Source organism: Manacus vitellinus, unplaced genomic scaffold (genome assembly GCF_001715985.3).
Source record: "Manacus vitellinus isolate BGI_N305 unplaced genomic scaffold, ASM171598v3 scaffold_1_pilon, whole genome shotgun sequence".
Lineage (NCBI taxonomy): Eukaryota > Metazoa > Chordata > Aves > Passeriformes > Pipridae > Manacus > Manacus vitellinus.
The window spans coordinates 12,191,456-12,210,709 of NW_021939396.1; the positions used below are offsets into that span (position 1 = coordinate 12,191,456).

A 19,254-nucleotide genomic window follows, 5' to 3' on the forward strand; every position below is an offset into this window, starting at 1 on the left:
AACATATATGTCCTTGACTTTCAATAGGACACATAATCCAAGCAGACTTGGACTTGTTTTGAAAACACTTAACCATCCATTTCAACTAAAACATTTACTCAATAAAGGGGAAAGTAAAAGGTAAATTCTACAGTTATTGGAAGAGATTTCTTACCAAGCCAGGAAGCTCACAGCATTTGTCTCGATTGGCCCATGAGGTAGCACAAACAATGTCAAACATCTGTAACTGCAGCTGTTTCAAAACAAGGGTGATGTACAAAATGACTGTTAGGTGTAAGAGCAGTGCAGAATGAAGCTATCAGCAAGCAAAGCCATCTTTATTTAAAGCACTCAGATTAGACAGAAGAGAGACTATTGACTTTGAGGAGCAAGCCACAAATACGTCACTTAAATGGTAAATCCACTGCTTTTAACCAAATGTGTATTCTAAGCAAGTCATCTGAGCTATCAGATACTACATGAATTGAGCAAGCTGTTCAAGGTTAAATGCTGCACTTGTTGGATTATCCCCCACTCCTTGATTAAATTTCTGATTTTGCACAATGTTGCCTCCCAGTACTTTTTATATAGCAAAGGAGGCATCAAGAGTCAGGCAAAAGAGAGCTCAGCTTCTCAAAACTGAGTAATTCCTCTTAACCCACCGGTCAGCTGATCAGATTTTATCTGCGACAAGGTCTCCTATAGCCTATTACTTACACTGGAGCTGAGCCACAGATAATATTTATAGTTTTCTCCAGTTTAATTTTACTTTAGAATATGCCCTCTCCTGTCCTTATTATCCCCAGGCAACAATAGTTTAATGATGGTGAAAAGTGACAACATTAGACAGAAAATTCCCATCACAGGTCTGGGAACATGGTTTGGACAAGAATTTAATCTACAAGAACACACATATTTGCTAAAAATAGTGGCTGTTAGATACTCAGAAACAATATACTAAATAGGGCTCAATGGTAAGACCAATTGTCTCCTTTACAGCCTTGACTCAATAAAGTGGTCTAGAGAGATGAAGCTTCTGTTACTATTTCTATTCTTTTTCCATGCCTTGTTTATGTGCATATTGAATACAGAGGAGAATGGAACAGAACATCCCATTAAATTAACCCCACATGTTAAAAAATTTGAGGAGCTGCTAGAGATAGAACTCTGGTTTTGCTCCCATTATTATTTTCAGTGGCATTATTTTAAGACCAGAAGAGAGGAATGAATTTAAAGATTTCTTAAAACCGTATTATTTTCAAATCTGTTTAAATGACCTACATATGTGCACCTTTGCTTTCGTCTCATTCTTTTTCTTATATAGGTCAATTACTGTATTTTGAATAAAGGCATACTTTCACATAAATAGACATTTTCTTCACCTTACAGTGGATTAGCTGGTTTGTAGATGCATACTCACACGAGCTGGGTCCATGCTAAACACCTCAGACAGCTGAAGTGCAGCATGAAGGCAGCTTTTGGACCCTTGGTTTGGGTCCACAGAGATCCACTCTGAGTCCAGCAAGTCTGTGTCCCTGCCTATGTCAAATGCAAGCTGGCCTCATGTGGAGCCACTTAAGATGCCTCCCTCTTTGCTATACATCTCTAAGCTACCCATTCCAGGATTCCTTAGCTTGTGAACATGCATGAAGACACTGTTCGGGGACTCAGAATGACCCTGGGCATTTGCATGATACTGCACTTAAGCAAATAAGACATCCCAGAAAGGGGTGCAGCAACACATGAGCTGGTTGTGCAGAAAGCAGCTTGGGTTCAGAACTGAAGTCGTATTGCCATTTTTTCCCACAACCCAGTCCATCTCAAGCTATTCTGTTATCCTGAACAATGGAAGGCTGACAGTACTAGCTAAATTTATACAGTCCTACATAGGCGTGTATATGCATTCATTTTCTCTGGACTAGACAATCTAGAGATCCATAGAGATAAAATATGTTGTTGTAAATTAAAGAGCAAACAGGCATTTTCTGAATTGCCGTATTCACTAACCAAATGTTGAATGACATGGTATTCTTATTTAAAAATATTATGTGGGTTGCTCTGACTCAAGCTAAACAACAAAACAAAGCTTTCTTTGCTAGTGTTAAACATTTATTTATAATTCTCTGTATTCATAGTGATTTTGCTTTCTAAATATCCAGCCCTCTGAGCAGAATCAGTAAAATGAGATGGAAAAGTCTACCTATCATCATCTAACAAAGCTACAGCTCTGCAAAGATTTTTCAACAGCAGACCGCACTAGGCATTACTTTTTTAACTTTTCATTAAATCTCACTGAAGGAATAAAAAACATTACTTGCTGCATGTCACAGTCAGGTTTCATTGCTCTGGCTAGCTGGAATGTCTAATCCAGAGAAGCTTCACTATTCAGGAATGTTAAAAGGGTTAGGTACTTTTAGTCTAATGCCCTTTCTGTCTTATCTATCTCTATTTCTGCATGTTCATTTTACTGTTGCACACCATATGCATAATTGGGAAAAAAACTCTAGTACAATTACATTCCCTCAAAATTGAAATGTTTGGCAAAATTCAGGTGATTGCACTATATTAATTTAATTAAAAAATACTCTAAAAACCATTCCAACAATGCTAAACACGTGAATACAGTTAGAACAAAACATCTACAATTTTATTCCAAAATAACTGTCTGCTTGTTTTTACTTTATGTAATAAGTATCTCTAAAACTAAGAAGTTTACTTGTTGTGAGAAGAATCTCCATCCTGCCTCCTACTAGAGTCCTTTGATGTCCTTCAATATTTGGACTAGGAAACCAACTCATCTGTGCCTTAAAAGTGACCATTCACACAAGTCCTACTCAATATGAATAAACTGTGCAGAATGGAGACTTTAAAGAATGGTACTTGGGTGCTTTCTTGATTTGCTTGTAATTTGGTAATACCCAAAGAGAGCTGAACACTACTATAAAGAATTTTCATCCTCAGCTACATATTTTTAGTCTTACATGAGTTTTACAGTTCATTTGAACAAAATCAAATTTTTCAGTGAGTGGGCAGTCTGACTTTTCTTTTATAGATTCTTAGGTTCTAACAAAAGACACCATTTCTTTCCACTTCTTTACAAAGCCTTCTCTAATTCCAAGATTTCCTAAGTCTGCCCTTTTCTGTTTCTATTGGAATGTGACTACAAGGGTTTCTCTATGTAATTGTCTTTACAGGCTTCACATAACTATTATCCGTAAGTTTGAAGGTTAAAAGCACTTTTTTTTTTTGTACAGAAATATATTCTGAAGGCTTATTTTTTACTAAACAAGAGTATTTTCATATATTAACAAGTAAATACAGTTTTGAAACCTCATTCCTATTCAAATCAAGCCTTGAGTTCAAGGTTCATATTCTCTGTTAACCTCATTCTAGGGTCAAGAAAGTTCAAAGAAAATTAGCGAACAGTATCACACAATGAAAAAGTCAAAAACCCCAAACAAATCTTCTTTAAGACATCTGAAACAAAATAGAAAGACTCTCATTGGTTGTCATGCAAACAGAATAATCAATTACTGCTTCTAGGAGAACAATTTCAGAGGAATGAAAGAGTACTTAAATTTTTGGGGGATATCTTTCACATTTAAATTTTTTTATATTATATAAGAGCTAGATATGCTAAGATGAGAGCTTTTGCTTTTGGGGACTGTCTGTGCTAAACCAGTTCAATTATTTAATTGAACAGACACTGAGCTAGGGGACAAACAGAGAGTAAGAGGGGATAAGAGACATGGGGAATAGTTATCACTCAAAACAAAGTTTAAATTATTCCAGGCAAAGGAGTTATATATTGTATTACTCTACGTAATGAAATCTGAAACACAAGTCATATCTAAACATATCAACTGTGTTTACATATGTGTTTGAGAACAACGTCTGAACAATGATGATCCCGTGATTTCATTTATTAAAATAATCAAAAATGGATTTTGCCCAAAGTGACAACTATTGCAGACTTCTGCAGAATTTCTGAAATGCTGAAACTTTACTATTTAAAATTTGAGTTCACTTGTCTTCAAATTAAAACTAACTGCAAAGATCCCAAACAGTTTTCTTTAGGATATTTTAAATGTTTTAAAGAATTGTTATTGTTCTACTCACTGGTGCAGAGTTGTCTCTCGGTCCTCTGGATCTCACCATTCTCCCCAGCACTTCTATGCCATCAGAACTAATATTCCCTGCTGCATTAATGGTCTTCTCACTCACTTGTTTGCAGTCAATAATTATCTTGGCTGTAGTCTTGCTGATAACAACATGCAGCTAAGCAAAAGAAAAGATGCTTTAACATACAAAGGAGCACATGGGATATATGTGTTCTTTCCTGGGAAAAGGGGGCACTTTTTTGAAATGAGATCCTAACTCCATGCTTGCTAATGAAACTCATACAATCATCCATAGCAAATAACCTAGATGACCTCTAGAGGTCCCTTCCAACCTGAATTAGTCTTTGATTTTAATCTGTTTGAGGAATTTAGTTAATTTTTCTACTTATGAAATAGCTGCATAAAAATTGTCAATTTATGGAATTTATTCAGTAAGAAAATAATTTATCCCCAACAAAAGATCTACACAATGTTCATATACAACTCAGATCCCACAGAACTCTTGATTTATGTGGTCAGTAATAATTCCTGGACTTTGTATGATCCTGCTATCAAGCACTGGATTTCACCAAGACATCCTTTATAGCCAGCCACTTGCATAAGCCAAAAATGAACAGTAAAATTTAGTTTGTCAATTTTACCATGCAGCAAAAGTTGTCTTAGTGAAGTTTTTACACTGAAAAAATCAAATCACACCAAATGCAGTACAGAAAGAAGAACACAGTGACCAAGTACCTTCCTTCTGCCTTGATCACACTCGGTGGTCCCTTCTGCTGAGCAAAGCCACTCCCAGCAGAGAGTCCTGTCATGAGCAATCTCTCAGTTAAGCAAAGGAAAGAACAATTTGGGGATGGGGTTAGGGTAGGAGGAGACCAGATGAACTGCTGGTAGAAATGTAGCATCTTCCCTATAACAGTACACTATGAGTAGATTGGAGCCCAAGGATCAAATGCCACGAAGGAGTCCTGCTTTGCTCCAGGCTCAGCTGTAACTAAATAACTGAAAAGTTACTATAAATCTGCCTTGTTTGCACCTTTCAAACGTGTTTGCAAAAATCATCATTTGAACATCAGAAAAATGCTTAAGAGGAGAATTTCCTAGAGCCTCATATATTCCTCCAAACCACAAATTAAAAGTCAGAATTTTACACCAGCTCTGACCTACCTTCCCTTTCTTGCTCTATTGACTGAAAAGGAAGTACAGAAAAGCTAAGCTCTGTAAATACTATGACCTTAATTCACAGTCCCTTTTTTTTATTTTTTGTTGGGTTTTTTTGTTTGGTTGGTTTTTTTGTTTTGTTTTTGTTTCGGAAAGAGACAAACATCGGGAATAAAAGAGAACAACAAAAGCACCCTTCACAACAAATACATGCTACAATCCCAACACTACTTCACCTGCTTTCAGAAAGAACATTACAAGTCCTCTAGCAGCCAAGAAAAGTTAAATATGGCATAGCCCTTAAAATATTTTTAAAAAATATAACTAATGGAAAAAGGATATTTTTTTTTGCTGGACTTTTTTATTTTGAATGATACTGAGAAACCAAATCTTAAAAGGAAATGCCAATTTATTTCTAAATTACTTTTCAAGGCAGGTGTTTTTAAATGAACTCTAAAGTTCAGGCACAAGGCATGAGATGAAAATTGAACACATCAGCTTCATGATAAAAACTATGATTTGCTTTATGTTAATCCAATATTGCAAAGAGATTTACAATAGTAAGGTACAGGATGCAAAATACACTTCTTTTGGCACCAGTTGATCTCATGAAAGATGATTTCAAAACATGAAAAACTCCCAAAACTTTATTCAGAGTGGGGTTTTTTCCCTATTACAAATACTAACCTTATGAAAACTCCCATAAAACATCTTCCTTATTTCAGGACCTTCAAAAGTCACAGTTTGAAAATCTCCTTTGTAGTCATAGTTAAAGAAAGTCAGTGTTTTACCACCATCTGTGTGAGACAGAAATTAAGGGCTCTGGGTTAAAGGCCTATACAAGACTTGAAAGAGTCAATTTTGCATTTAACAAAGCAGACCAAAGATGACAGCTCAAATGACAGTAGAACACATTCATAAGTGATATACTGACCTGGAAGTAACAAGTTGTATCAGAGCAATGCTGTCTCCTGATTTGACAAGAAGGACAGGACAGTAGTTGTTTATCTACCTCACCCATGTCTACCTGGTCCTACTAATTCTTTGCAGGACTTGCACAAGAAAAACACATCCTCAAGCCAGCTAAATGCTTAATTCCCACCTATTTCAAGGTGACATACTGGCAGCTATGAAGAACAGCTATCAGAGTATCTTCATCTTTTCAATAGTAAATATGAAAACCCTCTGAATTATAAACCCTGTTTTACAGTTGTTGAAGTCAAATCAAATAGAAATGAAGAGCCAGCAAGGGTTCATGACTGTCTGCTATCTACCAGACTGCACTCCCTCTGTGTGTACTTCGTGTACCACTGGCATATATCAAGATAGATTCAATTAGAATCAGATTCAGAGCACTGGAATTTTTAAAAGCAAATTAGTACCTCACATCAAATTACATCTAGTACAGCTCTTTGGATTTCAGTATCGTTCGCCGCAGTTTAAAGCAGTTAACTCAAAATTTGACTCTAACTCCAAATTCAACTCAGTTAAATTGAATCTAAAAACCAGGCATTAGAGACCAACACCTTCCGGATTCAGGTCGTTTTTCTTGCAGCAGATTGAAACATTGGCAAAAATAAATCTAGTCACAGAATGAATAATTTGTACAGTTAAAGTCACTAATAAAACACAAAATACGTACTATCTAAAATAACTCCAACCAGTGGTTCATATCCTTCATTTAAAATCTCCCAAAGAGCAAAGGGCTCCTGAGGTGTGTCAGGGAGTATACGAAAGAGAAACGTGATGGTGTAATCAGAAGGGAGACCTTCAGGATGCAAATACCTGTAAAAGAAATAGTGTCTTTTAAACTGAAACAACATTAAATCTGATGATTTACTTATCATATGTTCACTTGACATGCTTTTTATTACTCTGTATATTTCTTTAGAAATCAAGACTGAGAAGTGATATGAATAAGTGTTTACAAAATCTACTCAACTTGACAACTACTAAAAGAATACTTATGAAGAAAGGAGAAGTTATAGTTTCCCTTAAAATTTACAAAATTGTCCTTAATTATTAACATTTTTTTTAATTTGAAGATGAAATCAGAGCTCGGTTGGAAATAAAGCTAAAATTAATAATATTAAAAGCTTTTAAAAAACAGTAAGACCTTTGCACCTGTCTGATTCAACAGACAATGAAAACAGAAATTGCTTGGAAGACCAATCTCAATAGACATGTCTTGTCATTAAACTGTTTCAAATGGATTAAAATTAGGAGTGACACACTGTTATAGGAAGCTTTATAAAATATGGGGAACAGAATTTATACATTTCGAAGCCAATACATCGGAAAGTGAAGTCAAAACAGATCACATACAGAAATACAATCTGGTTTCCTAGAATTTTTTCAGAAGAGAGAAGAAACTTATGATATAAAAGAAGTATGTTATTTTATGTCATTTCCAAAAATTTGTTATTTAGTACTTCCAAATTAATTTAACCTTTTCTTGTCAAATCCCATAGTGGGATGTTTGGACAAGTGTCTGAGACAACTGACTGTATTTTAAAATGTTAATTAGTCTGATTTCTTAAAATCATAGTAAAGGGATCTGAAAGAAGCCTGAAGAAGTTATTTAAACAGTTTCTTTTCCCTAAATACATCCCATTCCTTCTAAAGTGCTTCTGGCACATATAAGATGTACAGATATGAATCATGTTGAAAAGGGAGACAGATGTGATATATAATCAATATATTCTGCACAGTGTCAGTAGATGATCAAAAGTGATATTACACTGCCCACTTTGCATAGAGAAAGAGAGGGATATCAACAGGTAAAAGAAAAAAGCCTTACAGTGTGTCCACTGTACATGAATAAAAGACAATTCAATAAGCAAGGTGGGTCAAACACAAGGTTTGGGGATTCAGAGCTCAAAAAGGAGAATAACATTAACGACATTCAGTGCATAAATGAGACAACAAAGCCAAGTGGTATTATTCAGACATACCTGCAGATCATCAAGAGAAAGGTGTTCTCTGAACCATGAAAAGGAGTGAAAGCCTATGAAGCAGTAAGACTGGGCTGGGGTGGCAGCTAGAGAATAGCATATAAATGCAGCAGATCCAATTAGAAAGAAGCAGAAAGGGAAAAAGAAGTGAGAAATGCTAATCCCTTGACATCTCAGTCCATCTAGGCCCAGAGGGAAACAAAACATGAAGAACATGAAAGAGCCCCAGGAAGTACAGCTCCAACTGGGACACAAAAAGACTGATATGATATCTAATATAAACCTTCAATGTCATTTCCTGCTGTTTTTTTTTCTTATTTATCTCAGCTAAAGAATACTTGTTACATCTTCCCATGTGTAATCCACAGAGCCACTGCTTTTCTCAGGTGCCACTTAATAAGAAGTGAGGGACTGGACTGAGAGGAACGAAACAACATTGTGGTAGTTTAGTCTGGGTCTTCCTTGGTGACCAGTCTGTAACCAAGGAAGTGCCCAGATTTACCCAGTATTCCCTACGATTTTTACGTAAGCCAGGCTATGAGAAGAAAGGAGGAGAGGCCTTCGGCCCTCTTTCCTTCCAGCAACCTTGGAGGTGCAGGTTCCCTGCTGTTGAGTCTGTCATGCTGGGGAGCGAGGCCTGGTAAGGCCTTGCCGACCTTGGGACACGGAGGTTGCCGGTGATCGTTCCAGCGCGACTTTCTGTTGTCCCAAGGAGAGTAGTAAGATATTCTTTTGCTAATTCTTTTAGTTGCTAGATCTTGGGTTATTGATCGTGTATATTTTATTTTGTTTGTGCTCCTTTTTCCCTTCCCCCTTCCCTTTCCCTTTTGAAATTGTATATATATTTCAATTGTATATAACTGTAACATAAGTGTAAATATATTTAGATATATTGCTTTAGCTGTCTCTCTCTCGTTTCGGTTCTCTTGGTTTTTTTTTTCCTCTTCTCCCTGAGGTCTAGGGGGGGGGACTTCTTGTGGTGAGATTTGGAGACTTGGCAGGGAGCCAGCTTCAAACCATATCAAACATACACACTGTCCATCGAAGAAATAAAGAGTTTCCATCACTTCCTCTCTGAGGAAAGACTGTAAAAGTTAAATGGGAGGATTCCTCATTGCCTTAACTCTCCTATGATACAGTCCTTGTGACTGAAATATGTGGCTCCTCCCAGGAAGGTACTAGATGGAGTTCACACAGACTCACTTCAGCATAAAGGGATAATCTTCCTTTGTAACCAGTGAATGGACACAGACTGAAGTAAAAGTGACCAAGGACAGCTAAAGAAGGTTCTCATTCTGACCCCCACTTCAAAGATATTCTGAACTTCATGAGACTTCAGCCTGCATTCCAGAGGCGTCTTTCACAAAGTAATACACACTGGAATCTTCCCAGACCTATGCCTGCATGAGACTGGTGGGTGCTGGCACAAGCCTGAAACTGGTTTATGTGGAAAACCCAGAGTAGCCAGTGGGCTTACATACTTTTACCTACAGTTGTTTTTGAATTAAACTGATTGAGGACTCAAGACACCAGACACTCTTCCTACTCATCAGTATAACATATACTATATACTAGTGCCTCTGCTCTTCTGACTTAAAAATACTAGTCCCTGAAATGAATAATTGACTGCACTGGAAAATTATTTTCATGTTTTTTGTGAGTATTTACATGTTAATACATACTTGGTAGGCTGTGACACCAGGGCATCCTTGTGCAGTCTGTAACATGGGTAAACATTAAATGTACCAGGTTCCATTGAAACCCCTTCCACAGCGGAAAACTCCTTTTCAACCAAACCAAACATTTCCATCATTTTAAATCCTGGAAGGTATCAAAACATTTTATTAATTTAAATTAATGCTGCATTACAGTAAACAAAAAAAGACAAAGCCAGTTGTATCAAAGAGTTTCATTCACCAACCGTTTAATACCTGTTAGCGTGAAGGGAAATTTATTGCCTAATATTGTGAAAATCACATAATAAAAATGATTCCATAAATCAGAAACAAAAATTAACACAAAAATACTGTACCTGCAAAATTATTGCCATCTTTAACTACCAATGGGCAGGCTGGAAAAGAAGAAAAAATATATTTAAGGATACAAGAGATGTCCCACTGGGTCAGAACAATGATTCACTCAGCCCTATACCGAGTACTCCATCCCCAACAGCAGCAAAAGGAGATGCTGTTTCAGAAGGGCATGCAAACCTGGCCACCTTACCACTCCATTCAGTTGATACTCCTCGGGATCCACAAGGGTTGCAGCAAAGATATTAAGGGGTACATTACTATGTGTTCCATATAATATCCTATTAAGGATTTCTCAACCATGAATTTGTCTAATCCTTCTAAGAAATTGCCTTCACAAACTCTTCAACAAATTCCAATTTGTTGAAAAAAATTCACTGCCTGCTGCATAAAAAAAAGTATGTCTTATATTGGGTTTTAACCAAGTGTTTCCTAATTATCCTTTTGTGAGCTTCTCCAGCCTAACCCCATCTCAAGTTCAATTATTACAGCTGGCATTCTCTGTACCTTTTCAAACTCCACAGTAGCTTTCATGAGCAACAGAGACCAGAATTGCACACAGTCCTTAAGATGTGTGCACACATTTTAAATAGCTGTAAGTCTGGTTTATACTTTTCTTCTGGCAGGGAAGAGCACACGCTAATCTCTTTCAGAAAAGGTGCCCTGGGAAATCAATAGGCCTAGAAGAAGTATGTCAACCAAAGATAGCACCCCAGGATACTCATATTTGAAAATCACTTCTAGAATACAAGCACAAGTGACCAATAAATGCTACTGTTGAGTATTCTCATGTTCAGCATTCTCTCTATGGTCAAAATCTCAGAATTGATGGTTCAGAAGCAACATTTTTTGTGCTTACCAGCTCTGATAACTCAAGAGTCTCATGATAACTCACAACCCCGTGCAGAACTCCTCACAATCGCAAATTCCTGTACTTCCTGGCTTATATACAAGGAAATACATTGTGAGCACACACCTAAAAGCATATGAATTATTGACCTCTAACCATTAGGTGCTGCTCTAGAATATATTTCCTTTAATTTTCATAAAGAGATTGAAATGGGTTTTTTTGCAGATTTCAGAGTTTGGGTGTGTTTCATGCTTTTCCTTAGGCTACAACTCAGCTACCTTCTCTCATAATACAAACATGAATGATTGGTTCTCCATTGATAAATTAACCATGTAACTGGAGTATTAATGAATGTAGCTAACTCTTACAGAGGTTTAAAGTAGCCTAGAAAATAAAATATATTAACCTTTTATGATTCTGAACTATGTTTCACATCTGAAATAAATTTTTGACAACCAATGGCTGCATTCTGGATTTACAGTAAACAACCCTTAATTATTTTGAAGTCACAACACTTTCATTTCCTTAATCTTTTATGGAAATAACATTAGAATTATAACATCAGCAGTAAATTATATTAAAAATATCAAGAATACCTCATAATAGAAAATCATCAGTTATAAACCCCCCAGCATTTAGCAGTTATTTTAGAAGCAAACATAAATCAAAGTGGCTAACTTGCTGATGCAGTTTCACAAACAAAAGTGATCAGTTCATCTTCAATCTTTGTAAAGGCATCAAAGTCATCCACAAAGAAGACGTGTCTTTCACTGGGCTTGCTGCCAATATTCACTAACTCTGAATAGTCAGCATCAGCTACTCCAATAGCAAAAAAGCTGAAACCTGTAAAACAGAAAAGAACAGTCTTGTGAGACATTCATTAAGAGAGTGGAAATACAATATGAATACAACTGTATTTGCACTGGCTCCTTTCCTGATTAAATACAAAGGTGGACATTTTATTTTTATCCTATAGCACAAGAAAATTCACTTACGTAATCTAAAATAAAGCTAATACATTCTCTGTGAAATATTTCTTTTGGTTAAGTTAAGTTAAGTTTAGTTAAATAAAGTTAAACCTTGAGCATTTTCTTGAAGATATATGACTACTCAGCAGTTTAAAGTTTTAGCATATGTTTAAATGCTTTCCTACACAAAAATATCCATGTATCAAATATATAATAAATACAAAGCAGAGAAATTAATTTCCTGTAGGTCCTTTACAGATTTTTTTCTGTCTCATATATTAATATATATAATATTTCAAGCCACTGCTGCCTCATGAGTGAACACTGAAATAAATGCATTCTCATTTCATCAACAACTTAACTGCATTGGTTGAATCTGTTCTATATATTCAGCATGAATATATTTCAAAATTTGAGCCTGACTTCAAAGATTTAAATGAAATGGAAATTGTATCCTATATGTTTCAGGAGCAGCAAAATAGCTAAAAGTTTTTCAATATTTTCCTTTCCATAAAAGATGAAGGAAAAGAAACCTCTCTACATCAGGCTGAATCTATTTAATGACATACTAGTCTTGTATGGTTCAGTCCCAAACTTACTCCAGTCAAGCAATATTATCTTTAAGTTTGACTGAAGCCCGGGGCATTCATCACCTTCTGCAGAGCTTTTAGCATAACAAAACTTTGACCTAATAAATTACAACAATATCTTCATGTCTCATCCAAGATCAGCACCTCTTCATGCCAGTTGCTGTCAAACATACAAGTCAGTACCTGCTCCAACCTATCTGCAGCCTCATTGCACAGCACACTCAAGAGGACAATGGAGAGGGGAACTCATCTGCCAAGGTGACACATCCTAGTCAGCACCTGAACCCTCACAATACACCCTCCCCTCTCAAGGCTGTTGCCAGTCTAATAATTAATATATGCAACTGCAAGACTTACCTGACAGCTGAACGATTTTTGTTCAGCTTAGATATAGACTCCAATTTATTCACAAATACAGGGTTTTCTTTACTGCTACTTAAAACAAGTTATTCGAACTCTACTATTTTGTAATATGCTTTATTTATGAAGGCACTGCACTCAGCATCTAGCAACACAACGAGTAGGCAGACAAGCTGGATGATTACATCGGCTTTCAGGAATCCATGATATACACTGGGAACTTCACAGCTCTCAAAGTTAAAAGCAAATAAAAAGCACAAATGTAATTTCTTGTTAGATTGCTTCACATTAATAGGCAGATCGGTTTTTTCTTCCAACCTTTAGTTTTGTTCTGTGTGGCACACTGTGCCCTTTGGGTTTTGACAAATCTCTACAACAATTAAATACTTAGACTCACAACACAGTGTGGCTGCTTAAAGCTCTAAAATCAGTGCTTTAAAAAAATTCCTAAAGGTAATTAGTGTAACATGAGAGCAATCAGAGACAGTAAAAGAACACATGAAAGAATTTTCAAAGGACCTCTTATATAGAAAACAAAATAGTTCAGTTTGCTTGTAGCCACAAGACTACACTTTATAGATGACAATCCAGATTCTCAGGATCATATTCTCCAAATTCTTCATCCTGGGAGCAATTCCATTGACTACCACATGATTTTAGCACTGTTGCCAAAATTAAAACTAATGCCATTAATCACCAAATATATCCAGAATCTAACCACATCCTAGTGTTATTCTGTCTTTCTCAGGATTTGCTGTTTTCTTTAAACTTGAAAATCTTCCTGGAGGAAAAGTTACGCTTACCTCATGCCCACACTTACAGAGATACAATTAATGAGAAAAAAAGGAAATGTGAGTAGTTCTTAAAACTACACATTTTACCATCTAGTTGCATTTCTCTGGAGACTTTGTTCACATCATCCTGTGATCGCCCATCAGTAATGACAACCAAAACCTTTGGAATGCCCCTTCTCATGCCTGCCTCTCCAGTAAACAAGATTTCTCTTGCATGTTTAATGGCTTTGCCTGAAACACAAAAATTGACAATATACTTTCACTGAATGTAATTGCAATTTCTATTGGCTACTTATAACTATCTTCTCATATCTTCTCAGACTTATTTATGTTAGACATAAATAAAAAGAGAAATCTGCTGGGTCCTGGATTGTCTGTCAATTAGTGCATTCTGTAGTTATTAAAGCCAAGATGTAGAAAAGTTTAATTTTGACCCTAACCTTTGAAAATTTGATGGCTTCAGCCATCCATTTTTCAATCCAGAAGGTGAAGATCAAGAATATGAAATGTGTGGGTATCCTGGTTTTAGCTGGGATAAAGTTAAGTTTCTTCTTTGTCACTGGTACAGTGCTGTGTTTTGGATTCAGTGTGAAGATAATGTTGATAACACTCGGATGTACTGGTTGTGACTGAGCAGTGCTTACCCTGAGTCAAGGCCTTTTCAGTGAGGCCTCTATCAGTGAGGAGCTGCACCACAAGACTGGGGGAGAGCACGACCAGGACGGCTGACCTGAACTGGCCAAAGGGATATTCCACACCATAAAACATCATGCCCAGTATATAAACTGGGGGAGTTGGCCAGGAGGGGACAATCACTGCTCAGATGGGCTGGCCATCGGTCCGTGATTGGTGAGCAACTGTACTGTGCATCACTTGGTTTCCTTGGGTTTCATCTCTCTCTCTCTTTGTTATCTCCCTTTTCATTACTATTATCATTATATTTTACTTTATTTCAATTATGAAAATGTTCTTATTTCAGCCCACAGGTTTTAGCCTTTTCTGATTCTTCTCCCCATCCCATGGGGGGTGGGGGGGCAGGCAGTGAGTGAGCACTGTGTGGTATTCAGCTGCTGGCTGGGTTAGAGATAATAAAACCTTCCTTTCTGGATTGTAGGGCACAGTCCACATAACAACTGACAGTGCCATTGTAGTAAATGGAAAACGTGTTATTTTGATAATACTGAGACTGGATGCAATGCAACAGCTGCAAGAAATTTCTGTGCAGTCTGAGAATAATAAAACACATGGTTTCCAACTAAAACAGATTTTAACCCTTTCGGCACTCATCTTTAATTTCTTCACATCAGAAAGCTATCCTAAGGGATTAATTAAAATGCAACCTCATTCAGTTAACAGACATCTTCCCCCAACTCAGTCTTAAACATCCCACTGAGACTTAACTGACCTGGCTTATAACCAAACAGACCCTCCACTCTCTCCAGTTTTTGACATGCTCTGCAAACTCCCTCCCACCCTCTCTCCCCTCCCACTTTTCTATCCACTTGCCAAGCTGACGTCACATTACTCCCCGCTCCACCTTCCACTGTCCCCAGAGTCATTTGCTTTTGCCCAGCTGTCTCTCTCTGCCTCCCTGATCCTTGCCATCACTGTTGGTCAGTGGGGTGAAAGTGCACCAGTAGGGGCTGAAGGGCGTAAACTACAGATTGCAAAGACTTTCTAATTTCCGTGCCCAACCCTTCACCTCCAGTGAGGACATACCATGTTCTCACTGGTTTTGCACTGATTAATTAAACCACTTAACTAATGGGAAAGAAATACCACACAGAGAGTAGCAGGGAGAAAATCTGCCTCACAGTCATGACCTTTCTCACCTGTTTTTGTATTTCCTCCTTTGTAGGCTATTCGCTGAATAGCTTCAAGAAGAGTCTCTTTTGTTTTGTATGCATTCAATTTAAATTCTGTCCTGGGATCATCGCTAAACTGAATTATTGCCACCTGTGCATACAGAAGATGTTCATTACAAAAGCACCACCCAGTGCATAAGCAAAAAGTGAATCTGAGCATTTAAAACAAGGATTTATCTTGTAACTTTGCTTTATCCTTCAATTGAAGCCAGATTTTTTTTCTCTTTAAGAAAGATTTCACTAAATAAAGTTCAATTTTATTCTCTGAAACCTTGGCAACCATCTAACACTTTCTGGTTTCATTTTGCAGCAAACAGGATGAGAAAAGTAATACCCGCTTTGGCAAAGCACTCGCAATCAAGCCTCAAAGCAAAATCCTGGTTACAGCTGCTCACACATGTACAGTTATTCATATACAGAACTGCAGGGACTTTATTCAGTCTCCACAAATTAATAGCTGCACTTAAGTAACTCAAGCTAGGGAGCAAGACTGAAGCAAGTAATAGAAAGATTCAAGAACATATTCTGAAATATTGCCTCTCTCAAATACAATGCTACATGAGTTCAGACCCTGTATTTCAATACTATACACTAAACCCCTACAACTCACAAAGCACACATTGAATTTCATATTCTATAAATGGTGCCTCTGATTTAAAAGGAGCTATTATGCTTGAGCTTGTGCCTAGGTTTCTGAAGCACCATGAACTATATTCTTGGAAAATAGATGTATAGGAAACAGTGAAAACTAAGTATTCTTCAGGGTTTGGAAAAGTTGAAATTAATTTTCCAATGCGATCCCAAACGACATATTATACATGTAATACAACAGTAATATATTTGCCAATAATTTGTTCTGGAGCAGATTCAAACATCTCTCTAAACAAATACATAAATAGAACAATCATTGTAAACACTACATTTTATTTCAAGCACTGTAGATTCTGTAGAGCATGTGATTTTAAATAAAAGAATATTTACTTTTCCTTATCAATGCCATTTTTAGCTTATTTAGAAATCAACACCATAGTGAGTACCAACACCAAAAGCATTAACACAACATAATTGTCATTGTAATGATTTAGAGGAGACTGAAATTATACCTAGCCTTCATGCTACCAAAATCCATATCATAAAATTTATCATATGTTGTGCATAAAAAGATATTGAAAAAAGATACTATCCTTAAGCACTTTCTATTTTCACAAGATCTGTGAAGTTATGTCACTTACTTTTTGATTCATTTCACTTCTGGTGCTAGTCTAAAATAACCTGCCAAGTCCACGCACCCTTCATCTCTCTACATTTGATTACCTGTGTTCCATCAGGACCAATCTTATCCAAAGCTCCAACAGTGCTATAGAGAAAGCTTATTATTTTATTGAAATTGTCATCTCCAATACTCCATGACCCATCCACCAGGAACGCAAGGTCAGCTTTGGCTGCTTTGCACACTGAGAAAGAAAAGCAAAAATTTTTGAATTAGAGCAATGCCTTAACTCCTCACAAAATCTCATAAATCACTTAAGAAAATGCAACTGTCATGAAAAGCCCTTGTTTAATGTTAGTTAATAATGCTTTATCAAACAGACCTGCTGGCATTGACTGCAGTGCAGGTGTAGAACCAGCTGAGCTCTGCAAGGGGTGAATTGTCTGCGTTGACAGATCCTATCACAGAATATACTTCAAGCGGTTCTTTAAAGTCTGGCTAGCCATTTTTATTTTTATTTAGATTTTTAAGTAAACTCACACATGAACTTATACAATGCCAGACTCCTAGCGTGACACAGTAAGCAAGATTAGAGAATCTTGACTGCGGAAGTTCCCCGAGAGAAACTAGTCCATTCAAAAAGTTACCCTGAGTTCTGTAGTATCTAATGCACTTCAACTGCACTACACAGGAGCAATGCAAGTTTCACCCACCTCTGTGTTGTTGCAGCAAATGCATTTTAAGATCCACTCCCCACAGGTCTAAAATACTGTCAGAAGCAGAAAAACATTGCATCAACACCTTAAAATTACTGTAAACTCACACATGCAGCACTTACCTTCTTTTGCAGGTGGGATTGTAGGTGGTGGAGGTGGTGTTGAAGGTGTTGTTGGTGGTTGAGTTGGAAATGGTACTGGAAAATAAAAAGAAGGAATATTCAAGCATGCTTAAAAGCCCAATATATTCTATCTATAATAAACACAGCATTTTCTACTCCTCTCCACATTTAAAATTCATTATCTCTAATCCACTGGTTATGCAATTAGAAATAAATATAGGTGAGTGTGCGCAAGTAATGTCCTCCTCTTCTGAACACCCAAGAAAGGATACTACTATTACAAAACAATTAATGGCTGCATTTCAATGTGAATGATACAATGATACAGCTGAACTACTACTGGAACTGCCCCTTTTTAAGTTTCCCCAGTGTAGCAGACCATGTGACAGCTCTATTATTGACCTAGAATCCATAATTTATTTTTTAAAAGGTCAGTGTCCTTTCCTTTTCTGATCACAACCAGTCCTCAGTAACAGAAGGTTACCTCTGCGCACCCTGGAAGGAAGAAAGTATTAGTCCTGCAATCCACAATACAAAGTGCAAAAGCAAGCTAGTGCCTGCACTCAGAGCAGATCACAGTCTGCTCTGAACAAGATTTTTCTGAATTTGGTGAAAGACCTTGTTATGTTTCCAGCTAGAAACACAGCTCCAACCATAACTCTACAGGATTGTGGCTTTGTTGCCTGCAGCAACTTCTACTGAGGTTATTATACAGAGTTTCTGAAAACGTCCTTCACACTTCTGAAAATTAACTTTGTATGACAACCTTGCAGAGACCAAGCTGAATATTCAATCAGATTGACAGGTTTGCTGAATGCAAGAGCTCTATTTCGTGCCTTTCAATACAGGCCAGTTGAATTCTCAGAGATAATATGCACATGTGTTGATTTCCACAACTCTATGTAAGGAAAAGCTTCTGCTTTTGTTCAAGGGCATTTTTCCCGTTTTTATTCAATGCATTCAGCATAAGAAGCTGCAGGTGACAGAATATCAGTCCTTCAAGTAAGACTAAACTTGTTATTTGCTATAACACGTAAATTACATTTATAAACAACTGATAAGAGTTAGATATGACAGCCTGAGAAAAGACACCTACATTTCTGAAAAATTAGTGCAAACAGGATTCATTACAATCCTCATGTCCACATCCAAGTGGACTTCCACTGCAACTGGTGGGGCTTTTCCCACTGGCTTCAATAACATAAAGGGCTAAGACTGAAACACCTACAAGGAACCAATGCCCAGGACATCCGTGGTCGCAGCAATCCAGGACCAGACCCATTTAGAAAGGGTCACAACTGCTGTAACATGATTTGAAAGGCTGCTCTCAGCACCAGAGAAGTACAGGTCACCCTGAAGACTTTCTTTCTTCAAAGAGTTTCCCTCTGAAGTGATACAATTATTTGTCTGCATCACAAACCATCTTTCTTAAATGGACATGTAGGCCAAGGTGTGTTCTTCCTCATGCTTCCTAACTCCCTTAACTGCAGAACACCCTAAATGCACTCCCCAAAAAAGCTGGAGAAGCTTGGCTTGT

General features: G+C 37.1%; 1 protein-coding gene across 1 annotated transcript in view; it reads right to left on the bottom strand.

The window, feature by feature from the left end:
• COL14A1 (collagen type XIV alpha 1 chain) overlaps positions 1 to 19,254 on the bottom strand; it is a 116,450-nt gene that overhangs the window by 28,845 nt on the left and 68,351 nt on the right. Inside the window, exons 25-35 of the mRNA XM_018074480.2 lie at positions 17,718 to 17,792; positions 16,984 to 17,123; positions 15,637 to 15,760; positions 13,892 to 14,035; positions 11,771 to 11,935; positions 10,245 to 10,283; positions 9,895 to 10,033; positions 6,901 to 7,043; positions 5,946 to 6,055; positions 4,099 to 4,257; positions 155 to 232 (exon numbers count right to left, since the gene is read on the bottom strand). Coding sequence (XP_017929969.2) covers positions 155 to 232; positions 4,099 to 4,257; positions 5,946 to 6,055; positions 6,901 to 7,043; positions 9,895 to 10,033; positions 10,245 to 10,283; positions 11,771 to 11,935; positions 13,892 to 14,035; positions 15,637 to 15,760; positions 16,984 to 17,123; positions 17,718 to 17,792 — 1,316 coding nt within the window. The remainder of the gene's footprint in view (positions 1 to 154; positions 233 to 4,098; positions 4,258 to 5,945; positions 6,056 to 6,900; positions 7,044 to 9,894; positions 10,034 to 10,244; positions 10,284 to 11,770; positions 11,936 to 13,891; positions 14,036 to 15,636; positions 15,761 to 16,983; positions 17,124 to 17,717; positions 17,793 to 19,254) is intronic.